This window comes from Pseudomyrmex gracilis, unplaced genomic scaffold, assembly GCF_002006095.1.
Source record: "Pseudomyrmex gracilis isolate BER0280 unplaced genomic scaffold, ASM200609v1 scaffold_136, whole genome shotgun sequence".
Classification (NCBI taxonomy): Eukaryota; Metazoa; Arthropoda; class Insecta; order Hymenoptera; family Formicidae; genus Pseudomyrmex; species Pseudomyrmex gracilis.
Window position 1 is genome coordinate 425,805 of NW_018020720.1, and position 10,503 is coordinate 436,307.

General features: G+C 31.1%; 1 protein-coding gene and 1 long non-coding RNA gene across 3 annotated transcripts in view; one reads left to right on the forward strand and one right to left on the reverse strand.

Annotated features, from left to right (window-relative positions):
* The first annotated feature begins 1,795 nt into the window (after window positions 1–1,795).
* Window positions 1,796–10,503, forward strand: part of LOC109856826 (probable cytochrome P450 6a14) — an 18,107-nt gene continuing 9,399 nt past the window's right edge. Inside the window, exons 1-2 of one of the 2 annotated variants that reach the window (XM_020432518.1) lie at window positions 1,796–1,989; window positions 2,859–3,055. In XM_020432518.1, coding sequence (XP_020288107.1) covers window positions 1,922–1,989; window positions 2,859–3,055 — 265 coding nt within the window. In that variant the 5' untranslated portion in view covers window positions 1,796–1,921. The other variant, XM_020432519.1, reaches the window with a different exon arrangement.
* On the reverse strand, window positions 8,192–9,331 carry LOC109856827. Its single transcript, XR_002250422.1, has 2 exons — window positions 8,418–9,331; window positions 8,192–8,346 (listed from the first exon to the last, which is right to left on the reverse strand). It is a non-coding gene; the product is annotated as an uncharacterized LOC109856827 (long non-coding RNA).

Consider the following 10,503-nt stretch of genomic DNA (forward strand, 5'->3'; position numbering starts at 1 on the left):
AAAAACCACTACGAGGAACTCGTTTTGAGAGTGTGAAGGCAATAAAGCTAAAATCGCTGGAGGCACTAATGGCTATACCAAAAACCGACTTCCAGAAAAGCTTCGAGGGGTGGATCAAACGCTGGCACAAGTGCATCGCAGCCGACGGGGACTACTTTCAAGGGGACAACTTGAATTTTGAAGAATAAACATGTACTTTTCTTTTTATGAATAAATTCCGGTTATTTTTTGATCATGGTAGTAGCTTGAATAAGTATTACTTATGATCCGGGCACGCCAAGTTTTTGTACTTTACTTTTGTTTTAAGCCCGTTTTATGGGACCTATAATCTTGGGTCTAGTACTTGACTAATTGCGTTGTTTGTTTTTTTATATAAAAAAAAATTTTTTAGTACATGATTTGTATTTTTGGTTATTTATTTTTTATGTACTTGGCGTATGTTTCTTTTTTTGTAAAGACTTTTTTTAGAGTGATTTTACTACTTTTTGTTAACGCAATAATAAAAGTATATGTACATTTCATTTGATTTTTTCTGCGAAAAATATATATGCATTTTTAGCATTTCTAGGCCAATTGCATTTTTGTATCTTTTGAATCATGTATTGTTATCCAGTTGTGTTTTTAATACGCACTGTATTTGTATAATATCCAGTATTCAAATTTTCTCTATGATGAAAAATTGCATAATAACTTTATATGCATTGTTTCCAAGATGTATCTTTGTAGCAGGTACACTTTTAACATTGCAAATTGATTTTTGCAGTTTTAGTATTAATAGAGCAATTAAAGTGATTTATATACAAATATATATGTATACTTACACATATACATACATACATACATGTGTATATATATACAGACATACATACATATGATATTTATATACAGACATACATGAGATATTTATTGTTTAATGTGTCTATATAAAAACGTGTATATATTTGTGTATGTATGTCTGCTTGTGTATGTTTTGTGTATCTACTTGTGAATGGCTAAAATGTCATCGATAATTATTACATTTTTTCTTTTTTCTCGTATAATTTTAAGAACTATATCAGAAAGCTGTCTATATTTGGCAGTATGGCCGTGCACGACTGGTACAAGCAGTATCCAAGTTCCAATATATGAACGCGCTGATTTTGACTTGAACGCGTTTGCGAGCGAGAGCACGGCTGTGAACGCGGCTTGAATAACGCTCACGCTTTGAATGCGTATGTGTGAATCTGTGAGACTTACGAATCTTTGTGACAGACTCTTGTATTTTGATACGTAAAATTTTTAATCTCCGAATTAACAGAACCAATTTAATTCGCACTTCTCGCAATCGAAAGCTCGTAATGACATTTATTAAAACAAGTACGGTTAAATTTTTCATTAGTGATATAATTGCGAGATATTTTGTATCAAAAATTCATCGAGAAAAAACTCAAGATAAAGTACACGTCAAGTAGCGTCTTGACAGTGACACTCATTCGGCGGATACTTTTATGTACTTGGCGTCGAGACGCTAACGCGGTTTTTGATAATCTTACCAAACTACATAATTATTACTTAAGATTGGTTATTAATAATCGCACGGAAAAAAGTTAAATCGTAGTCTTACTATAGACATAATTATGTTGTTGTATATTGTTTTTCAAAACAGCACAAAGTTGTACACTAGTTGCGTTCAGAAAGCGCACTATCTGTTTTATTTTATCGCTCTATCTTTATTTCTCCTTATATAGAAAACAAAGATAAATGACATAATAGCACTAATAGCACGCTTCTCGAACGCCACTGTGTTACACAATGTCGCCTATGTACGTAGGTATGAAAGCACTCTATGCCTCGAGCGCACATGTAAACGCTGGTTTAGCTGTGTGCGTATCCCTTCTACCGAGACATCCCTGAATCAAATAATCAAACAATTATTGTGAGTATGAAGTGTTACGCACAACGAAGTCGCGACGAGATCCATCAAAAAAGAAGAATCAGCACAAGACAGCCGTAAGTAAATTACCATACATATAAGAACAAATGAGAGAGTAAGAATCGTACGTGTGAGCCAAATTGTTTGTGGATGAGCAAAAAAACAGCAATGCAGGTAATATCTACAAGTACAATATTATCTTAACTGATTATTGTTCTGCATGTTATCTTGGTTCATAAGCACCATACACGTACATACATACAACTTGTCACTTGCTTTTTTACTCTCACATATGATCAAATACAAGGTTATTACAATAATTAATTACTCTACTTACAATGTATTCATATACGAGTACGTGTGTATTACATAACATATATGTATATTACATAACATATATGTCTCTTCATATCTTTCTCTCTCTCTCTCTCTTTCTTTCTTTATCTCTCTCTCTTTCTCTCTCTCTCTCTCTCTCTCTTTACACACACACACATACACACACACACACGTATATCTAATCTAAGTTCATATTCAAAATCACGCGAAGGTCATAATATTACAAGTCGTGAGACTTGTTTTGTAAATTACTAATAAATTACTAATTACTAATAAATTACTAATTAGTTGTTATTCGTCTTTCGACTAATAAAAATAGGTTTTTGAAAGTTATAACTGTTTAAAGTTTAGAGTAAAATAAAGAAACATAATATGTTATATANTACGATAAAATGGTGTTATCTTTTTATGCGTAGATACTGATTACAAGTTCGATAAAATTATATATATTTAGATTACCTTTCGCGACATCATTCTACAGTTTTCTTCAAACGAACGAAATCAACTCACTATAACCGCGTGACGAAGCTATCATTTTTTAACTTTTATTCTTTTGGCGAAAAAATAACAAACACAAGCACATAATTTGTGTAAATTTTATTGTGCTTAGGATATTACCAGAGAGAGAGAGAAGCAAAATGATACTTGAAGGATTAGTAACTGCTTTTGTTATTGCTCTGTGTTGTTTATATATTTACTACAAGTTTGTGGTGTTCGATTTCTGGCGCAANAAAGGTGTATTTTTTATTAAACCTGTTGTACCAGTTGGTAATTTGACACCTTTTGTTACTGGAAAAATATCAATAGGCAAGTATTTTTCTTACATACAAGTATCTGATGTGTGTAACCTATTCTTAATCTATAAACTTTGCCAAAAAAGCGTAAACNGTCATTATTACTGTTTTATATATACATATTGTACATATTTGCAANTAGCCCTATTTTTATATAAACAATAAACATTTGGTTATATATACGCTGAGAAAAAAGATACTGTGATAAATCAACAAACTATATTTATAGTTTGCGGTCAATTATTAGTTTTATTTAAAAAACTTACTTTTTTATTCGAATTTATATATAATGATAATGCTTCCTGTGTTACATAAAAGCCTATAAAAAGTGCAATAACAAGACAACTCTCCGAAGTAGATTAACACTTCTGATCGCTGCAAATATACTCCGCTTAATAAATAAGACTTTAATGAATCAGTAATTTTTATTATTTCTTAGTGTATATGTTCACTGAACCTTTATAAAAGAAAACATAAATTATATTATATTATATATATAATTTGTTGTGAAAATTATTAACAGGAGAACTATATCGCGATGTTTACTTGAAATATAAGGACCACAGTGCTATCGGAATGTATACATTTTTCAAACCGACTCTTGTAATTGCCGATCTTGATCTTGTCCGAATGGTGCTGACAAAAGAATTTGGCAGTTTTCACGATCGCGGGTTGTATTTTAACGAGAAAATAGATCCGATGTCCGGTCAATTGTTTTTCTTACCCGGAAAAAAATGGAGAAATCTGCGCGTCAAGTTGACTCCTACTTTTACTTCGGGGAAACTAAGGAAGATGTTTGCAATACTCATAGAATGCGGCAAAGATTTGGCAAAATCTTTGGAAAAAACAGCCAAGTCAAAAGGATATGTTGATATGAAAGAAATGTTTCCAAGGTATAATTAGATTTCAAAAACAAAGAAAACGTTTATAAATTTGTAATTATCTTAATCTAGTCGCTCTTCTTAATTAAACAGTAATAAAATTATACACTCAATCTTGCATGATAGGTATTCAACAGACATAATTATGTCAGCAGCTTTTGGAATCAAATCCAACTGCATAGAAGAACCAAATAATGAATTTCAATACTGGGCAAAAAAAGCCTTTCAAATAAGTAACTTCAAGAATGCCATTTTTATGTTTGCANCTCCAATTGCCAANNTATTTTCNATCCNTATNTTTGATNANGGTACTACTAACTTTTTTTTAAATNTNTTTCGAGATAATGTGAANTACAGACAAACTCACAATATCGTCAGGCACGATTTTATGAGTCTACTTATACAACTTATGGAGAACGGTTATGTCGAGCCTGACGAAGAGAAANATGNNACNGANNAGAATGATGTANCTGGTAAGTATAATNTAACGTTNAATATTAAACATACAACTGTTACGCGGCTATTAAATAAAATGATGTTTCGTTTTAGTGACAGCGACTACGAGTAAAATTTCTATGTTGGAAGCAGCTGCGCAAGCTTTTCTCTTCTACTTAGCTAGCTACGAAACTTCCTCAACTACGGCAACCTACTGTTTGTACGAATTAGCCATAAATCAGAACATACAAGATAAGCTCCGACAAGAAATCGATCAATTACTGAAAGAACACGGAGAAGTGACTTACAATGCAGTAAATGATATGACTTATCTGCATAAAGTAGTAAATGGTAAGTTTGTTTGTTNTTNTTGTAAAAATATGANTTCTCTCTTTGTAAACAAACATGTTTGNCAGTAATNAAAAACTACAGATTTAATAGTANNTTACGTGTTGTGCAGAAACTCTGAGGAAATATCCGCCTGTACCGATGCTGAATCGTATTTGTACCAAAAACATAACTCTACCAACGAACATTCACATACCGGAAGGAACTTTAATTACCATACCAGTACTTGGCATACATTATGATCCGGCGATATATCCGGAACCGGATAAGTTTGATCCCGAACGATTCAACACGGATCAAATAACGGCCAGGCATCCATACGCTCATTTGCCATTTGGAGAAGGACCGCGAGCTTGTATCGGTAAGGATTAGCATGATCGAGGAATATATCTAAAAATGTCTTTACATTATTTGTATTTTTCAAACTTGTGAAATTATATAATAGAACTTTAGTAACTTCGAGAGGGAGGGGGATCGCAATTTTAACTTCTACGGTATAGCAGAGCACTAATTTTTCTAATTTCTAACTGCGCGTTTATCTCTAAAAGCCTCAAACAAAAAGATACATTCTTTTGTTTTGCTACCAGTTCGGCGTTAACTCTAAATAGGAGAAATAATTTCGAATTCTAGACAGAATCAGTCAACATGCGTTTAAACTTAGTTACTGAGCGTTTTACTATATGTAAACAACATAACTAAAAAATATAAAAATTGTTCGTAAAAATAAAGAAAATTTAGACAAATCTACGTTACTTATTATTTTTCAGGTACACGACTCGGCTATATGATGGTGAAAATTGGAATCTTAAATATATTATCAAATTTTAAAATAAAACTTCATCCCAAAACTCCGGTGCCACCGATCTTTGACAAAGATCTTACAGTACTTACTCCCAAAGGCGGTGTACCTCTTATAATTGAACCGCTATAAAACATCTTGCGCTCTCTACAGCCGCATTTAAACTACGTACGTCAATTGTGTAACAAATAATTACAATCAAAGAAAAGACATATAGCTCTAATGGTTATATGTAAACGATATAGCTCTAAGGGTTCCTGGTGACATGTTTGACTTAGTTCTTTATCTTTGTAATTCCTACCATCCTCGTTTTCAATTCACCATAGAGGTTGGTTATAACAAACTGAATTTTCTGGACGTCACTATAATTAAGAGAAATAATTTTTTAATACATGATTAGTATCATAAACTGTCCTTTTTTGGCAGATACCTTAATTTCTATTCCAACCATCCAATTAACCAGAAAAAAGGCACAGTGATAGGTCTTATCAATAGAGCCTTCTTTTTATCTCTCATCCTGACTTTCATAATAAAAACTTTGACCACATAATTAACATACTCCTTGACAATAATTACCCTCTTGACTTTATTTATAATATTTGTAAACAAAGACTAAAATATAATTTTTTAAAGTATAATGACTTAAAGACCTTCTTGACTAATAACATCCTTGACGAAAAACTTCCTCGTTGGTTTGTGATGCCTTATGTATATAATTTCTCTGAAAAATTTTCGTCAATCTTTTTCAAAGAGACTGACACACATCTTGCTTTCTACAGTCTTAATAAATTGTCCAGGTTCATTAAAGAACAAAAGGATCCTTTACCTTCTCTTGCTTGTTCTTTTGTTGTTTATAAAATTAACTGCAATGATTGTGAGGCTTCCTATGTAGACCAGACTGGTAGAGTTTTGCAGTCCAGAATCAATGAACACAAAAATCACATTAAACATAACACTACACAAACCTCTGTTATCACGGATCATAGAATTAATTATTCCCACGATTTCTCGTGGGAAAATGTCAAAATTCTAGATTGTGTAAAACACTATCATAAGCGACTAATTTCTGAATCACTATACATTAAGAAACAAACACACGGTCTCAATTTGAACAGTGACACGGAGAATTTAGACAAATCATATTTACCATTTGTCGTTAATACAGCTTAAACTTTCCATTGCGCATGCTTCGACCTCTGAATTCACTGTTCATCTTGATGTATTTTTCAAATTTTCAATCAGTACTAATTGACAGCTCACGTGTTAACATGTATCCATCTCGTTACACGACGACTTTAATAACAGCATATTACTGTAAGTTTACATATTAATTTTACAATGCGTATTTTGTATTTAAAAATTTTTTGGTCTTTGAAATCTATTGTTTTTATATTCAATTTGTAGAAAGATTTGATAAAGACCTAAACCGATAGTCGAAACGTTATCACATTATACGTACACATTACATCTTGAAATAAAAATCATCTTCACGTGTTTGCACAACATCCGTGTTTTTGCTTCAACTGCCTCTCATCTTGTTTTTTAAAATCTTTGGAGCTATTTGTCTTTTCTTTAATTGACAAATTATTAGTTAAAAGTATGCAAACTACAATATTTACAGACAAATATAACATACGTGTATCTTGTTTTGCTATGCACTAAGAATAATAGATGTTATTCAACTAGAAACGCCAAAAAAAACGTTAGTTAAGAAGAAAAATACTGAATTAAACACTTCTGCCTTAAACAAAATCACTGTGTAATAAAAGAAGCAAACGTAAATAGTCCACATGATTAATTCATAGCAAAAACTTAAATATTGCTTTTTTTAGTTGTAAACATCTTTACCAAAAATTGAGCAAAACAGAAACAGAGGGTGTACATCTTGATCTATGGCAATTGTCATTGTTACCACTTTCTCTCAGTTCCTACCGTAAACTGATATTGTATGTTTCAACTTAAACTGACAACGTAGAACCTATTTCTTAAAAGGCTAAACTAACAGTTGGAATAATGCTTTGACGCATTATGCATCACTTAATTTTACCGCAAATATACACAATAACACAGTCGATATTGCTGGACAGTATTAGAGCCGATGATAATGAAAAGTGCGACTTTTTGCTTATAAAGCCATTAGAGAAAATATAATATAAAGTCGACATAAAAACTACATCAATATAGCATGACTGGAATACGACAACATACTGTCAGAACAGCAATAATCTACGATTAGTATATATTTTTACATATGTGTCCCATTCTTACAACAAGAATAAAAGAAGTATATACCTCAAAACGTACGAAAGTAGTAGTAAAGAAAACGAATACAAAAATTTTTAAAAAGTGGTTTTTTACTTATTGAAAACACATTCTCGCATTTATTTTAGAAGATGTGTTTACTACAAAAGTGTCCACTTGCATCAATAGAAAAACAATAGTAAAAACCTAGACAGCAAACTGAAAGCAAATGTTACATAAATGCTATTTTCTACTGTTATTGAGAATTGAAAGAAAAAGAGAGTGAAAGAAAAAAGAAACCACATTTCTTGATTTTGTTTCATTGAGATAAATATTATTAAAAACTAACTGAACGGACAAACTTATATCCAAAATAAAATAAGTTCAATCCGCAAATAAACTTCAGTGGATGAAGCGATATTTGCAGACCAAACTGATAAATCTGTATTAAAACGCATATTGTGTTATATACAAATCTAAAGATATTCAAGAAAATTTATATAAAAAAATGGTGTGCTTAATTTATATTACCTTATCATACGCATCTGCAAAACGAATAAGATTGGTCAATTTATGAATTACGATTTTGGTTCTTTCCGCCTAAAAGCAAGTTAGGTTTTAGAAAGAAATCTTTTTATAATATTGTTTCATATGATACAAAGTTATATTACCTTGGCACTAACACTTTCACAGATATGATTTACCATTAAAAGTCTAATTAAATATAAGGTGATCCATAAAGTGCTGGTAATAATAAAGTATCATTTTATTAATCCGTTCTCGTGGCGCAAACATAACAGTACATGACATATAATATACGCAAATCCCGTAAACGTAACAAAATAAGATGCCATCTGTACTGTCATTCGCATTCCGTATAAAGCATTAATATTGCGAGCCACATAGCAAAGTTCCAAATGAAGATGCCTACAGAAAAAAGAAACATTTTACATAAATATTTTTATACATGTATGTCCATTTATATAAGACAGTAGAAAGGACTGTGTTTTATGTTTTATATGCATTTTTGTCTTTTATTTGAAAATATTTGAAAGATTTATGTTATTAAATATCTAAGTATCGATTATCATTCTCTACAGTATGTAAATTACAAAAATATTACTTAAATATACAATCAATACAAAATTATTAGAAATGTATGCAAAACTTTGTAGAAATAAAAGTATAAATTATAGTATTTTGTACAACCGAGAGTATAAATTATTAAGTAATGAGAACACTATTTTTAAGTGATAAAATCGGTATTCACAAATAATTTTGTTACTTTTTTTATATCTGTTACTTAAACATATAATGATAATTTACATTGCAATCCACAACATACGCTTGCGGTACTCTGTCGGATATAGTGACGATTGACAATAAAAGATTTTTTTCACATATTTCTCAGGTCATAGTTTTCAATCTTTGACAGTTGTATTATATGGTCAATTATTTTATCCAATCTAGTACCAATACACCCGTAATATTAAAATAAAAATTTATACACTTCCGATTTTTATGCTGTTATATGACAAACAAATAAACAGATACTAATTTCGGTTAATATAGTTGAAATTCTATGTGTTGAAAACGAGACGCAGTTTGTTTTTTACACGTACAAACTGCAAAATTTTTTATATAAAATAACTATTATTATCTGATGCCAAAAGCAGTAAATTTAGTCGATAAAACTCATCGAGTTTACGATCCCCTTAAAGCACAAATATAACTAAATGAAAAATTATACATTACATTTGTAAAAAGTTATTTATTCTTTTTGCAAAAATATGTAAAACATCAACAAAATCGTAAACTAAGATATTTTATCAGATCTATAATACTATACGTATGAGTGTAATATTAAAACAATAATAATATTTATACTATACTTTGAATTTGTAAAAAGTGGTAAATAGATATCATCCACAGAAACACATTGAATCTCATTATAAATGAATTTAAAACTTGAAAAAGTGAATTAAACTGCATTGTACTTATCAGTCTATTGTATAAACACCAAGCATACACACTCCACACTAAAACAATATAAACAATACTTAAACATCGTCTGGGATAACTTTTCGGATGTTTGTAAATCTCACAAACCCATGAAGAAAGCCATTATAAAATAAAGAAACATAACTCTTTCCATAGTGTATTCCATGATCGCAACACTGGCAAGTCGGTATGTTAACTACTAGGTCTTACCTTGTTAGTCGATGAATGTGTTGTCATATATTTATCACATTCATCACGGTGATGGCACCAGGGACTTAATACCGGTATGATTTCAATACCGGTATTATACTAGAGGTTGTATACCGAAACTGATATAGTACCGAAATTGAGTCTTACCGTTACCGTTATAGTACCGAAACTGATATGTACCGAAAACCGTAATGAAATACCGGTATTATTTCGGTATTCCTACCCAGCAAACAATTTCTGACTGCGCAGAACTGGCAACAGAAACTGTGTGCAGAAACGTTACAATACGGAAACATGCTTTGTGTGCTGCCAAAGCTGTTAACACACAGACACAAAAAACGCAACATGGTCGTCAAAATTCACCAAAACCATATCCTACTGAGGACATAGATGGATATGGATTTGGTGTGACGGTTGGCGACAAAATCGCGACATCTGACAACCAAATTGTTTGCTGGGTACTAATGGTATTCTTAAAAATTAGATAGGTTAATTAAAGCAATTTTTGTTGCATAATTAATCTTTCTACCGCTTATTGAACTTATA